Source organism: Melanerpes formicivorus, unplaced genomic scaffold (assembly GCF_026170545.1).
Source record: "Melanerpes formicivorus ecotype bairdi unplaced genomic scaffold, bMelFor1.0.p_v2 SCAF_14, whole genome shotgun sequence".
Classification (NCBI taxonomy): domain Eukaryota; kingdom Metazoa; phylum Chordata; class Aves; order Piciformes; family Picidae; genus Melanerpes; species Melanerpes formicivorus.
Genome location: NW_027142366.1, coordinates 19,522,280 through 19,536,584, shown reverse-complemented (window position 1 = coordinate 19,536,584; position 14,305 = coordinate 19,522,280). Strand labels below are relative to the sequence as shown.

At 66.1% G+C, this 14,305-nt stretch overlaps 2 protein-coding genes across 3 annotated transcripts in view; both read left to right on the top strand.

Annotated features, from left to right (window-relative positions):
* The first annotated feature begins 1,016 nt into the window (after positions 1 to 1,016).
* On the top strand, positions 1,017 to 10,004 carry DECR2 (2,4-dienoyl-CoA reductase 2). Of its 2 annotated transcripts, none has more exons than XM_068147327.1 (9): positions 1,017 to 1,143; positions 1,265 to 1,333; positions 2,135 to 2,186; positions 4,950 to 5,085; positions 5,476 to 5,600; positions 6,525 to 6,618; positions 6,875 to 6,979; positions 7,460 to 7,648; positions 9,044 to 10,004. In XM_068147327.1, the coding sequence occupies exons 1-9, from the start codon at positions 1,043 to 1,045 to the stop codon at positions 9,076 to 9,078; spliced, it is 906 nt and encodes a 301-aa protein (XP_068003428.1). In that variant the 5' UTR covers positions 1,017 to 1,042; the 3' UTR covers positions 9,079 to 10,004. The 2 variants fall into 2 exon arrangements, with proteins under 2 accessions (XP_068003428.1, XP_068003429.1); XM_068147328.1 differs by having other exon boundaries at positions 7,460 to 7,677.
* A 2,773-nt stretch (positions 10,005 to 12,777) lies between these two features.
* Positions 12,778 to 14,305, top strand: part of RAB11FIP3 (RAB11 family interacting protein 3) — a 107,890-nt gene continuing 106,362 nt past the window's right edge. Inside the window, 1 exon segment of the mRNA XM_068147326.1 lies at positions 12,778 to 13,364. Within this exon segment, the coding sequence (XP_068003427.1) occupies positions 13,050 to 13,364 (315 nt within the window). The 5' untranslated portion in view covers positions 12,778 to 13,049.

Here is a 14,305-nt window from a genome sequence, read left to right as displayed (position 1 = left end):
AGCACTGAGCTGTTCCTAGGGGACACTGGGGCCATACTGGGAAGCACTGAGCTGTTCCTAGGGGACACTGGGGCCATACTGGGAAGCTCTGGGAGCCAGTGAACTGTCCCGGAGGGCAATACTGGGATGCTCTGGGACGCACTGGAGTCGCTGTGTGTGGTACTAGTTTGGTTCTGGGAGGCACTGGGATGTCCACAGGGGACACTGGGACTGTACTGGGAAACTCAGGGAAGCATTGGGATGTGCCTAGGAAACACTGGCGTGGCTCTGGGAGACAATGAACTGTCCCTGAGGTCAATACTGGGATGCTCTGGGAGGCACTGGGATGTTCCTGGAATGGTACTGGGAAGCTTCGAAACAAACTGGGATGTGTGTGTGTGGTTCTGGTAGCTCTGGGATGTACTGGAATGTTCTTAGAGGCACTGAGCTGGTACTGGGGAGCACTTTAATGTCCACAGGGCCATTGGGGCTGTAGAGGGAAGCTCTGGGTGGCACTGGGCTGTCCCTGGAGGGCACTGGGGCGGTGCTGGGAAGCTCTGGGTGGCACTGGGCTGTCCCCGGAGGGCACTGGGGCGGTGCTGGGAAGCTCTGGGTGGCACTGGGCTGTCCCCGGAGGGCACTGGGGCGGTGCTGGGCAGCTCTGGGTGGCACTGGGCTGTCCCTGTGCCGCCAGCGGGGGACACGAGGGGGCGCTGTGGGACGCCTCCCCGGCCGTGCACCGTTGCCAGGCGCCGCGCCCCACGCCCGCGCATGCGCAGCGCGCCCGGCCCGGCCCCGCCCCCGGCTCCCGGCCCCGCCCCAGGCTACCGGCCCCGCCCACGGCCCCCGCCCACGGCTCCCGGCCCCGCCCCAGGCTACCGGCCCCGCCCCCGGCCCCCGGCCCCGCCCCAGGCTCCCGGCCCCGCCCCAGGCCCCCGGCCCCGCCCCCGGCTCCCGGCCCCGCCCCAGGCCCCCGGCCCCGCCCCCGGCTCCCGGCCCCGCCCCAGGCTCCCGGCCCCGCCCCAGGCTCCCGGCGTGCCCCGCGCCGAGCCCAGCCGCGGCCATGGCGGAGGGGGCCGCGGGTGCCTGTGCGCCGCCGCCGGATGTGGACACCGATGACTGCCTCCGGGACTACCGCCACCTCTTCAGCCCCGACATCCTGGCGTGAGTGCCGGGGCGCTGCGGGAGCTGGCCTCCCCTGCGCGCTGGCCGGGGCCGCCTGTCCCCGGCCGTGCGTCCCCGGCCGTGCCCCGCGCTCGGCTCTGACCCTGCTGTGTTCCCCCAGGGGCCAGGTCGCCTTCATCACCGGCGGCGGCTCGGGCATCGGCTTCCGCATCGCGGAGATCTTCATGAGGTGCGGGAGCCCGGCAAGCCGGAGCGGTGCCGGCTGTGTCCGGGGAGGCCTTGCCCGGCCTCGCTGGGCACCGGCAGCCTCGCTGGGCACCGGCGGCCTCGCTGGGCACCGGCAGCCTCGCTGGGCACCGGCAGCCTCGCTGGGCACGGGCGGCCTCGCTGGGCACCGGCAGCCTCACTGGGCACCGGCAGCCTCGCTGGGCACGGGCGGCCTCGCTGGGCACCGGCAGCCTCGCTGGGCACCGGCGGTCTCGCTGGGCACGGGCAGCCTCGCTGGGCACCGGCGGCCTCGCTGGGCACGGGCAGCCTCGCTGGGCACCGGCGGTCTCGCTGGGCACGGGCAGCCTCGCTGGGCACCGGCGGCCTCGCTGGGCACCGGCGGCCTCGCTGGGCACCGGCAGCCTCCCTTCCCCTGTGGGAGCAAGGGGGAGGTGGAGCGCGAAGCCTGGGGAGCTCTGGTGAGAGCTGCGGGCAGGAGCTGCCTGCTGCAGGCTCGGGGGGCTTGGGGAGCGAGAGGCAGGCAGTGGCGCTGCCCTGGGCTGGGTCTGCAGTGAGCCGTGACCCTGCCCTGGGCTGGGTCTGCAGTGAGCCGTGACCCTGCCCTGGGCTGGGTCTGCAGTGAGCCGTGACCCTGCCCTGGGCTGGGTCTGCAGTGAGCCGTGACCCTGCCCTGGGCTGGGTCTGCGAGCCTGGCGTTGCAGCAGCTGCTGCCCTGCAGGGCTGTTGTGCAGCCCTCTGCCAGCCGAAGCCAGGCCACCCCGTGAGGAGCCGGCTCTGGCTCTCACCAGCCCCTTCCCTGCAGGCACGGCTGCCGGACGGTGATTGCCAGCCGGAACCTGCAGCGAGTGTCAGAGGTGAGTGTGGGCTCTGGAAGGACAGGCAGGCAGAAAGGGGAGCTGAAAGCACCTCGGAATGCTCTGCCCTGGGGGTGGAGCTGGCAGTGGTGCAAGAGGAGACATGGCTCGTAAGGTCTTCTGGCTCTCAGCACCAGCAGGCAGCAGCCTGGCTGTGAGGTCAGGGTGGGCTGCACCTCACGGTGGAGCTCAGTTCAGTGTGGAACTTGCTGCTTTCCCCCACCAGCTTCAGAGACCGTGGAAATGGGACAGAAAGGAGCAGGCTGGTGAAGGTTTGTGTGCAGGGGAGTGGCAGAGCCCAAGGTCAGACTGAAATCATCTCAGCCTGAAGTGGGACAAAGCCTCTTGTCCAAGGGCTCTGTGGGCTGAGGTGGGAACAGCCCCGAACCTTGGAGATGGAGGGTAGGAGGTAGGTCTGGAAGCAGTGACTGGTGAAGCTGTGTTAGACAAGCTACCCTAGGACTGGGTAGAACAACCTCCCACCCCTCTGAGTCTCATCCCAGGCTGGAGTCTGGCTGCTGCAGTTTCCATTCCTCGCCCGTGGCTTGTGCTGAAAGCTGCCAGGAGAGCTTTGTGTAGCTGTGTGTGGACCTCCCTGAAATCCAACAACCATCAAAACCTGTGTGTGAGAGTGAGCTGGCATGGCCCAGCTAGCTCCCAGAGGTGCTTAGTGCTGCCTTTTCAGGTTCCCTCGTGCTCCCATGCCAGCAAACAAACTCAGGAACATTTTAGTCCTTGGGGGTGAAGCCTCCCTCCAGGGACTGCTCGCTCAAGCTCTTAGCTTTGGCTGGGGCTCAGAGCTGCTCCCAGCAGGGCTCCACGAGCCTGAGAGTGGAGCTTTGCACAGCAAATTAAGTACAGGGGTTGTGCAGACTCGGCAGCAGCCCTGCACAGCACCCAGCAAAGCCTTCAGGAGTGCCTGGGGTGGTTTGTGGCAGGCACGGGGCTGCAGAACCAGCTGCTGTGCCTGGCAGGCAGGGCCTGCCAGCTGCTGCCCTGTGTGTGCCCTTCTGCCTGCTGACTGCAGGGGTCTAAAGGTGAATTGTGTCTGGTCTTGTGCCAGCAGTGCCTTGTTGAGCTCCAACCTTTGTACTTGCCCTGCAGAGATGCTGCTTGCACTGTGCTGTGTCGATGCCAGGCCCCCCAGAAGGGCTTAGTGGGTTGTGGCCTCAGGGCCAGCCTGGAGGTCTGTTGGGGCTCAAGGTGCAGGAGCTTCCTTTGGCTGCCCCAGGACTGGAGCTGCAGGGTGCTGCTGGGAGCAGGTCCTGCTTAAGGAACCTCATCTCCTCCCATGACAAGCTGAGCCAGTTGGTGGATGAGGGAAAGCTGTGGATGTTGCTGGCCTGGACTTCAGTAAAGCCTTGACACTGTTCCCCACAGCACCCTCCTGACAAAGCTGGCTGCCCTAGGCCTGCATGGGCTCACTCTGCTGGATCAAACACTGCTGGCATGGAGAGTGCTGGCTGATCACCAGTGGTGTTCCCCAGGGCTCAGTGCTGTGCCAGTTATCTTTAACATCTTTCTCCATGATCTTGATGAGGAGATGGAGAGCAGCCTCAGGCACTTTGCAGATGACACCAAGTTAGGTGGCAGTGCTGATCGGCAGGAGGCTTGGAGGCTCTGCAGAGGGCCCTGGCCAGGCTGCAGCCATGGCTGAGGCCAAGGGGATGAGGTTCAACAAGGCCAAGGGCTGGGTCCTGCCCTTGGGTCACAACCAGCCCAGGAAGGCTCCAGGCTGGGGGCAGAGTGGCTGCAAAGTGCCCAGCAGAGAAGGCCCTGGGGGTGCTGGGTGCCAGCAGCTGGAGAGGAGCCAGGGGGTGCCCAGGGGGGCAAGAAGGGCAGCAGCAGCCTGGCCTGGAGCAGCAGTGGGGTGGCAGCAGGAGCAGGGCAGGGACTGTGCCTCTGGGCTGGGCACTGGGGAGGCCACAGCTTGAGTGCTGGGTTCAGCTCTGGGCTCCTCACTGCAGGAAGGAGATTGAGGAGCTGGAGCAGGGCCAGAGAAGGGCAAGAGAGCTGGGGAAGGGTCTGGGGAAGAGGGCTGGGGAGGAGCAGCTGAGGGAGCTGGGGGTGTTGAGCCTGGAGCAGAGGAGGCTGAGGGAGACCTCCTTGCTCTCTGCAGCTCCCTGAGAGGAGGCTGCAGCCAGCTGGGGCTTGGGCTCTGCTCCCTAGGAACAAGGAAGGGGTTTTAGGTTGGCCATGAGGAACAATTTCTTCCCCTTGAGGGTTGTCCAGGCCTGGCCCAGGCTGCCCAGGGCGGTGGTGCAGTCCCCATCCCTAGGGGGGTTTGAGAGCTGTGTGGCTGTGGTGCTGAGGGCCAGGGCTCAGTGGTGCTGAGGGCCAGGGCTCAGTGCTGCCCTGGCAGTGCTGGGTAAGGCTTGGACTTGCTCCCCAAGGAGCAAGGGACAGGACAAGAGGCAATGGCCTCAAGTTGTGGCAGGGGAGGTTTAAGTTGGACACGAGGAAAAACTTCCTCACTGAAAGGGTTCTCCCAGCCTGGCCCTGTGCTTGAATCCCCTTCCCTGGGTCTGTCTAAAAGCTGTCCAGACATGGTGCTCAGGGCTATGGGGCAGTAGTGTCCCTGGCTGGCCTTGGTGACCTTAAAGGTGGCTGTGCTCGGGCAGACCCCCCCCACCCCCGCAGTGTTGCTTGGTGCTGACAGGGACCACCTCCTGCCTCACCTCCTGCCTGCCTGTTCAGAGGTCTGGGCCTAACCCTTGCTGAAGGACAGTCCCAGGAGGAACCTGAGGTCTCTTTTCCTTGCAGGCCTCCAAGAAGCTGGTGGCAGCCACGGGGCAGCAGTGCCTGCCCCTGTGCACGGACGTCCGGCAGCCCCAGGCGCTGGCGGCAGCGGTGGAGGAGGCACTGAGGCAGTTCCAGAGGATCGACATCCTGGTGAACAGTGAGCAGCTGGGCTGGGCAGGGGGTGCCCACTGCCTGCAGGGACCTGTTGCTGCCCAGGGGCTGTGCTTGCCCGGTGCCTGGCTGGTGCTGCAGTCCCCTGGCAGCCCCTGGGCTCGGAGCAGGCAGAGGTCCCTTGGTGATCCGTGGCCTCCTGGGCTTGCCTCTGCTCCTACTGCACCACAGCCTCCTGCCCCCAGCCTGGCCCTGCTGGTGGGCAGCACAGCCACAAGCTGGCCATGCTCTTGCCAGGGCTTGTCCCATGTGCTCTCCAGTCTGCCCAGACACTCCCACTCACTGTCCTCCCACAGAAGTGCTCTGAACGTGTCCTGAAGGTGCCTGATCTCTCCTGGCCCAGCCTTGACTCTGCCCCTGGCTGCTTGTTCTTCAGATGCTGCAGGGAACTTCCTCTGCCCAGCCAGTGCCTTGTCCTTCAATGCCTTCAAGACAGTGCTAGACATTGACACCATGGGCACCTTCAACACCTCCAAAGTCCTCTTTGAGAAGTATTTCCGGGTAAGTGGAACCACCCTTGCTGGAGAGGCTGCTGGCAAGCAGGGGCCTGGTGCCAACCTGACCACACTGTGCTCTGGGAAGCTTGGAGGGAGGAAGGGAGCACAGGGGCTGTGCTGCCAGGCCTCTGCCACTCACCTTGCTAAGATCTAGCCTGTTCCCTCCCTCAGATGGCAGTTCCTCTGCAGGAAATGGGAACCCTGCCTGTCCCCAGCCCTGGCACTTGGCTGGAGCTAGGTGACCAGCAGGAGCAGGGCAGGGGTTGTGCCCCTGTGCTCAGCACTGGTGAGGCCACAGCTCAAGTACTGGGGTCAGTTGTGGGCCCTTCACTCCAAGAAGGGCATAGAGGAGCTGGAGCAGGGCCAGAGAAGGGCAACCAAGCTGGGGAAGGGTCTGGAGAAGAGGGCTGGGGAGGAGCAGCTGAGGGAGCTGGGGGTGTTGAGGCTGGAGAAGAGGAGGCTGAAGGAGACCTCATTGCTCTCTGCAGCTCCCTGAGAGGAGGCTGCAGCCAGCTGGGCTCTGCTCCCAAGAAACAAGGAAGGGGTTTTAGGTTGGCCATGAGGAACAATTTCTTCCCCTTGAGGGTTGTCCAGGCCTGGCCCAGGCTGTCCAGGGCAGTGGTGCAGTCCCCATGCCTGGAGGGGTTTGAGAGCTGTGTGGCTGTGGTGCTGAGGCCCAGGGCTCTGTGGTGCTGAGGCCCAGGGCTCCATGGTGCTGAGGCCCAGAGCTCCGTGGTGCTGAGGGCCAGGACTCAGTGGTGCCCTGGCAGTGCTGGGTAAGGCTTGGACTCTGTTATCTTAAAGGTCTCTTCCAACTGGGATGGGTCTGCCCACAGCTGGCTGTCCCTCCTAGCCCAGCTCCTGTCCCACCACTGCTCTGCACATCCCCTGCTCTCTGCCTCACTCTGTGTCCCCTTGTGCTCCCCAGGACCACGGTGGGGTCATCGTTAACATCACAGCAACCCTGAGCTACCGCGGCCAGGCCCTGCAGGTGCACGCTGGTGCTGCTAAGGCTGCCATAGGTACCTCCCCACTCCCCCCTGGGCTCTCTGGGCTGTGTGTGGGCACTAAGGAAGCCACTTCCTCCCAGATACTGGGATGGGGAGAAATCCTTGGCAGAGGGGAATGTGAATCCGTGTGGATACTGTGAGCCTGGGTTTGGGTTGAGGCTCTGCCCTCCCCCAGGGCTCTTTGCTCTTGGCCAGAGTCTTCTGTGGCTTTCCCCCCCCGCCCCGTGCTGGCTGTGCATCTCTCATTGGTGCTGCAATCCCTCCCCAGATGCCATGACTCGTCACCTGGCCGTGGAGTGGGGCCCCAGCAAGATCCGTGTGAACAGCCTGGCACCGGGCCCCGTCGCGGGCACCGAGGGCTACCGGCGCCTGGGTAAGGCCCCCAGGGGCTCCTGCCTCTGCCCTGCTGGTGTCCCTCTGGGAGGGCACAGAGACCTCCAGTGCCATGCAGCTTGTGGGGCACAAGATGTGTTCAGTGCCTGTGGCTGAGCTGGCACAGCTCTGACCTCAGTACCTTGTAGGGCACTGAGGTTTCTCCGCTGAGCTCTGTGAGCTCCCTGACCCCACCAGGTGCTGTGCTTCTCCCAGAGCTCAGCCTTGCCTGCTGCTTCAGCTCTGGCAGCCTCTTGGTGGAGGGCCAGTTGAGGCCTGCAGGCTTAGGAACCCTCTGAGCTGCTGGCTTGGGCCTCGCCGTCGCAGCACAAATCCACTGCTGCCCTTGAGCCCCTTCCTGTATCTCTCCTTGGGAGTCTGTCCCCGGCGAGCCCCAGGCGCAGGGTGCTGAGTGCCTGCTGGGCAGTGGTGGTGGGCAGGCGGCCCCCAGGCCCAGCTGACCTCTCTGGTACCCTCTCAGGTGGGAAGTGGGCGGAGCAAGGCAGCCTGTTGGACGGCATCCCCCTGCAGCGCGCCGGCACCAAGACGGAGATCGCCCACAGCGCGCTCTACCTGGCCAGCCCCCTCTCCTCCTACGTCACTGGCACCACCCTGGTCGTGGATGGAGGCAGCTGGCTGACCTCTGCCAACAGCTTCCCTGCCTTGCTGGGTATTGCTTCATCCTCTGCTAAACTCTAGGTGATGTGCATTTCCCCCTCCTGGGGTTAGAGCAGGGATCGCCTCACAAACCCTCCTGTCCCCTGGGGTAAGGGCCTGGCTGCCACAGCAGCGGCTGTGCCACGTCATCTGCCCCTGCCAGGCCCTGACCATGCTGAGGGAGCTGTGTGCCACAGGCTTGCTGGGGAATAGGGAGCAGACTCTGGGTGTCAGGGTCTCTGGGCGAGGGAGAGCAGCCCAGGTGTCAACTTGGCAGCATTGGTTCTCAAACCTTCCTCTGCAAATCCCAGAGTCCCAGCATGGGGTGGTGGGAAGGGAGCCCTGGAGCTCACCCACCCAACCCCCTGCCAAAGCAGGGCACCCCCAGCACCCTGCCCAGCAGCACAGTGCCCAGGGGGGGTTGGAAGCTCTCCACACCAGCAGACTCCACAACCTCTCTGGGCAGCCTGCTCCAGGCCTCCAGCAGCCTCACCCCAAACAACTTTCTCCTCCTGCTCAGCTCCAACCTCCTGCCTGACACTTTCTGCCCCTTGCTGTCCCTTCTGCTGGCCCTGGGCAGCACTCAGCAGAGCCTGGCCCCAGCCTCTTGCCCCCCACAGCTCCTTTAGCTCTTGCTGAGCATTGCTCAGCTGCCCTCTGGGGCTGCTCTTCTGCAGGCTCTCAGCCCCAGGGCTCTCAGCCTTTGCTGCTGCCAGAGCTGCTCCAGGCCCCTCAGCAGCTCTGCAGCCTGCCCTGGGCTCTCTCCAGCAGTTCCCTGGCTCTGGCACTGGGGAGCCCAGAGCTGGACCCAGGACTCCAGCTGTGGCCTCCCTAGGGCAGAGTAGAGTGGGAGCAGAACCTCCCTTGCCCTGCTGGCCATTCTCTTTTCAGTGCCCCCTAGGACACACCATTGGCCTTCCTGGCCTTGAGAGCACATTGCTGGCTCATGGAAGGGGAAGGTGGAGCAGCCTCCCCCTCCCCCCGCCCCATGCTCTTGTCAGAGGAACACAGAGAAGGTCTTTCAGGCCATCATGGATAGCCCTGGGGTCTCCTTGGGAAGGGCAGGAGAACCTGCTGGGTTCCTCCCTGGAGCCTGCAGCAGCTGGTGTGCTATCTCCTGTCACTGCTGCTGGCAGACGCTTTCCTGGACACCTCTGTGTGTCCCCTGACGCAGGGTGCTGCCCCTTTGCTGTGCCCAGGCAGCAGGAGCTGGCACAGAGATTCCTGCCAGCTTCAGCGTTGCATTGGAGCTGAGCTCAGGCCCCGCGCTGGCTGCAGATGGCTGTGACGGGAGGGAGCTGGCCCCAGCACTGTGGGACAAGGATCTCCTTCCCTCCTCCTCCCCACGCTCAGGTCCTGCCCGGCGAGCAGGGCAGGGCTCTGTGCCCACCTCCACGCTGTCTTGCAGATGTCTGGGCTGCAGGAGCCAGCACGACCCCGTGAGGGACAGCCGGGGCCCGCCCGCCGGAGCGGGCTGCGAGCGGAGGCTGCTGCGCAGGGACCCCCCGGCCGCGGCTGCTGCTGCCGGCCCCGTCCCGCCCCTGCCTCCTCTGCCGTCGCTGCTGTGGGAGCTGAGGGACGCTGCCAGACTGTGGGCTGTGATGGTCACCGTCCCTCTGTGCCTCCCTGTGAGTTGCTCCCCTGGCCCTTCCCGCTTCGCAGGCAGGGCTGCCTGTGGGGATCCATCCTCTTCCTCCCCTCTCTAGCCCTGGGGCTCCCCAGGACCCCCAGCAGCTGCTTTTGGGAGGGAGCAGCTCAGCCCGTCTAGGGTTGACATCTACCTTGGTGCTGAGGGCAGCCCTGGCTTGGCAGCAGGACCTCTTGGAGGGGGAGCAAGGACCAAGCTGGCCCTGCCCAGGGGGATTGGCCCTGGGGTGGGGTCCTGGCTGGGGCAGTGGTCCCTGGAGGGTGGTGCAGATGCAGCTGGGATGTCCCTTTCCCAGGAGCAGAGCTGAGGTGAGGGCAGCTCCACCAGAGCTCTCTGCTGTTACACTTGTGTCTGTTGGGAGCCTGAGCTGTCCCCTGGTCTGTCACTGTGGTCTCCTGCTGTCCCCTTTCTCCAAAGACACTACAGCTGAGGGTGGATGTAGGACAGGCAGGAGTTTGGTCCTCTCCATGCAGGATGTGGAGCTGGTGAGCTGCAGGGGCTGCTCAGGGCTGTGCTGCAGCCAAACATGTCCCCAGTGCCAGCGCCTCAGGGGACACTGCTCCTGTGCAGCCACCTCCTGCTGCTGACACACTTCTGGGGCTCCTCTGTTCCCTGGAGCTCGCTCTCCTCCTTGGCTGCACATCCTGCACTCCACTGAGAGTTGCCAGGCTTTGCTCCTTCCTCCAGGCTCCCAATAAAGACCTTCCACACCCACCTGTGACATTTGGCCCATGCAGGGTGTTGGTCCTACAGGCTCTGACTGTTGGCACCTCAGGAGTGCTTGCTGTGTCCTCTCCTACAGGAGCTGTAGGGGGCCACATCTGGCTAGGTCAGCCCCTGCCCTGCAGTGCACTGAATGGGGCCCTGAGGGAGCAGGGAAAACCAACCACCAGCAGAGCCCAGTGCAGCTGCAGTGCTTGGTGGCTGTGGTGTCCCAGAGCCCCAGGCCCGTGGTGCTTGAGGACTGCCACCTCCTTGGGCCCAGCTGGCCCTGAGGAAATGATGCCAGCACCTGCAGAGTCCCTCAGCAGAGGTGCTGAGCATCTTGGGGAGAGAACCTCCATCCCCATCACCCCTTCACAGGGGATGAGGGTGTGGAGCCTGGGCCTCATCCTTGCTCAGGTCTGGGCTTTGCCTCCAGCCACAGTCTCTCTCTTCCCTGAGAACAGGACAAGGATTTTCTCCTGGAGGAGCTTGTGTTGGTCCCAAGGGCGCTGGGCACTGTCCCTGAGCACTGTGGTCCCTCCCGGAGGTTTGGAATTGTGGTGGTTGGCAAAGGCCAACCACGAACCCAGCGCTGCCCCCAGAACGCTGGCCAAACCGGGAGTGGCTTTGTGCCGCTTGCAGGGGCTGTGCCGGCCACGGGGGAGGTGTGTGGGGCACAGGGAGGGTGGCAGGGGAACTGGCCTATGGCTGGTGGTCCCCCGGCACAGTTACCCCCTGGTGTGGTGCCCATCAGCCCCGAGTACACACTGCCCTCCCCCCGAGAGGTGCACGGCGCAGGGACAGAGTACCCCCCTGCCCCGGGGAGAGCGGGGCAGGGCCGGCACACCCGCAGGGAGCAGGTCCTGGTGCCGGTGAACGGAGACCATCAGCACCCCCACGCGAGGCATCCCTCTCCCGGCGTGGCGTGCAGTCCCGGTACACGGTACTGCCCCACGGGTCCTGAGGGCGGCGCGCTGCCGGTGTGCGGTCACCCCCGGGCGCACGGCGTGTGGTGTCCATCCCCCCCGGAGCACGGCGTGTGGTGTCCATCCCCCCCGGAGCACGGCGTGTGGTGTCCATCCCCCCCGGGGCACGGTGTGTGGTGTCCATCCCCCCCGGAGCACGGTGTGTGGTGTCCATCCCTCAGGGCACGGTGTGTGGTGTCCATCCCCCCCGGGGCACGGTGTGTGGTGTCCATCCCCCCCGGAGCACGGCGTGTGGTGTCCATCCCTCCCGGGCACACGGTGTGTGGTGTCCATCCCCCCCGGAGCACGGCGTGTGGTGTCCATCCCTCCCGGGCACACGGTGTGTGGTGTCCATCCCTCCCAGAGCACGGTGTGTGGTGTCCATCCCTCAGGGCACGGTGTGTGGTGTCCATCCCCCCCGGAGCACGGCGTGTGGTGTCCATCCCCCCCGGAGCACGGCGTGTGGTGTCCATCCCTCAGGGCACGGTGTGTGGTGTCCATCCCCCCCGGAGCACGGCGTGTGGTGTCCATCCCTCCCGGGGCACGGTGTGTGGTGTCCATCCCTCCCGGGCACGGTGTGTGGTGTCATCTCTCCCGGGGCACGGTGTGTGGTGTCATCCCTCCCGGGGCACGGTGTGTGGTGTCCATACCTCCCGGGCACTCGGTGTGTGGTGTCCATCCCTCCCGGGCACGGTGTGTGGTGTCATCTCTCCCGGGGCACGGTGTGTGGTGTGCATCCCTCCCGGAGCAGGGTGTGTGGTGTCCATCCCTCAGGGCACTCGGTGTGTGGTGTCCATCCCTCCCGGGCACGGTGTGTGGTGTCCATCCCTCAGGGCACTCGGTGTGTGGTGTCCATCCCTCCCGGGCACTCGGTGTGTGGTGTCCATCCCTCAGGGCACTCGGTGTGTGGTGCCCATCCCTCAGGGCACTCGGTGTGTGGTGTCCATCCCCCCCGGGGCACGGTGTGTGATGTCCATCCCTCAGGGCACTCGGTGTGTGGTGCCCATCCCTCAGGGCACTCGGTGTGTGGTGTCCATCCCCCCCGGGGCACGGTGTGTGATGTCCATCCCTCAGGGCACTCGGTGTGTGGTGCCCATCCCTCAGGGCACTCGGTGTGTGGTGTCCATCCCCCCCGGAGCACGGTGTGTGGTGTCCATCCCTCAGGGCACTCGGTGTGTGGTGTCCATCCCCCCCGGAGCACGGTGTGTGGTGTCCATCCCTCAGGGCACTCGGTGTGTGGTGTCCATCCCCCCCGGAGCACGGTGTGTGGTGTCCATCCCTCAGGGCACTCGGTGTGTGGTGTCCATCCCTCAGGACACACGGTGTGTGGTGCCCATCCCCCCCGGGCACGGTGTGTGGTGTGCATCCCTCCCGGGGCACGGTGTGTGGTGCCCATCCCCCCCGGGCACGGTGTCACCCCCCCCTGCTCTGTGTGTCCCCCCCAGGCTCGCGGTGCCCCCATTTCCCCGAGCCGCGCGCTCCCGGTTCCTGCTGACCCCGCCCCTCAGAGTGCGCGCGGCCTCCACGTGCTCGCGCGCCGCCAGGCCCCGCCCCTCTCCTCCTGCCCCGTCCCCGCTGCGCAGGAACCGGCGTCCGGCCAGGGGCGTGGCCTCGTTGCACCTCCTCGCGGTGGGTGGGGCCGCGCGGGGAGGGGAGTGACGTCAGCGCCCCTGCTCCCGCGGCGGCCGCGCGGTGGATCTGGTGTCTCGCCGCGGGCTGCCCCGCAGCGGCGGCCGGCAGGTGCCGGAGCTGCCTCTCGGTGCTGGAGCTGCCTCTCGGTGCTTTCACCCTCTCCCCGCACCCCCCGGCCCTGTCGGGCTCCGCGTACCCTGCGGTCTCGGAGACGCCGTTCCCGGGCGGGCGGGGCGGGGTCGGCGCCGCCTCGCACAAAGCCGTGTGTGCCCGGGTGCGGGCGGAGCTACCGCTGGGATCGTACCGGCATCGCTGCGTTGCCATCACCGCCGCCCCCCTCCCGGTATCGCTGCCCCTGGTGTCGGGCGGCCGCGATGTGAAGGGGTGATGGGCGCGGGGCATGGCCGCCGGGCAGCGGCGGGGCGGGCGGCGGCGGCGGCCGGCGCTGAGCGCCGCCGGTGAAAATGGAGCCGCCACCGCCGGCGGCCGTGCCCGAGCTCCCGCTCCCCCTGCGGCCGCAGCGGGACGGGACGGGGCTGGAGCTGGAGCCGGGCCTCTGGCTACTTGAGGCCGCCGAGCCCGTCCCGGGGCCGCCGCCGTGGTCCGCTCCGGAGCATGGGGACTGCCCGGCCCTGGAGGGTTCCGCCGAGACCCCGGCCCGGACGGAGGAGGAGGAACCTCGTCTCCGGCCTGTTTTCGACGCCCTGGACCGCGACGGTGATGGCTTCGTGCGGGTGGAGGAGTTCGTCCAGTTTGCCACGGCCTACGGTGCCGAGCAGGTGAGGCCGGGGGGCAGCGGCGCCGGCAGCGGGGCCTGGGCCCACCCTAGCGGGCCGGGGCCTGCCCTGACACCTGCCCTGTGCTGGGGTCCTGGGTGCCCCCCGGGAGAGAGCTGTGGCCGCTGCGAGTGCGGCGAGGTGGTGGCTCCCTGCCATGGAGCACTGCGGTTGTGTCACCCCGGGAGGAGGCGCCGTGCTGGGCTGGCCACGGCCCCTTGCCCACCGGAGGGGTGCTGAGCAAAGGTGCCTGGTGTGGCTGGCAGCAGCCTCTGGGAGTGTTTAGCACGGGCAAGGGCAGCGTCTGCATCAGGGGCCTCTGGGTCACGGCGGGTGAAGGACACGGATGAGCTGGGTGGCTGCAGGAGCCGGAGCTCACCTTTCCCTGCCCCGCTCCGCAGTGCCGCCGGCAGCCGGTGTTCCCTTTGCCGGGTCCCAGCCCGCCGGGCACGGAGCATCTCGGCGGTGCCGCTGGGAGCCTGCCTCCCCTCTCTTTGTTCTCCATCCGTAGCACATTTAAGGTTTGTCTGAGCAGCTCCCGTGCCTGAGCAAGATCCCGGGATCTGCTGCTGCTCCTTGTCCCCATCATTGTTGAGGGTCCCTGCACAGCCTGGCTGGCACGGTGCTGAGCGAGGAGCACCTTGCTTAGCACAGCCTGGACACCCTTAAACACATTCTTCTTGCTCCTGTCCCCCGCTTTGCCCCCTGGAGAGCTCCTGTTGCCCTGCAGCAGATCAGATGCGATGTAATTTGAAGCTGCCTGGTATGACCCAAAATGGAGAGAGCCCCAGCAGCTTGCCGGGGCACGGCAGTCCGTTTGGGGCTGTTCTGTATGTTGGGCTCAGGACCAGAGGTTGATTTGGGTTTGGTTTTGTTTTGAAGGCGTGGAGGTGGTGGTGTGAAGTTTGTGTGTGCTCAGCCAGGAGCTCTGCCTCGGTTCTCCA

Excerpts from the sequence above, each read along its gene's own strand:
- DECR2 (XM_068147327.1), top strand. The coding sequence starts at position 1,043 with ATGGCGGAGGGGGCCGCGGGTGCCTGTGCGCCGCCGCCGGATGTGGAC. Across the intron at positions 1,144-1,264 it reads TTCAGCCCCGACATCCTGGC|GGGCCAGGTCGCCTTCATCA; the intron begins GTGAGTGCCGGG and ends GTGTTCCCCCAG. Across the intron at positions 6,619-6,874 it reads TGCTGCTAAGGCTGCCATAG|ATGCCATGACTCGTCACCTG; the intron begins GTACCTCCCCAC and ends ATCCCTCCCCAG.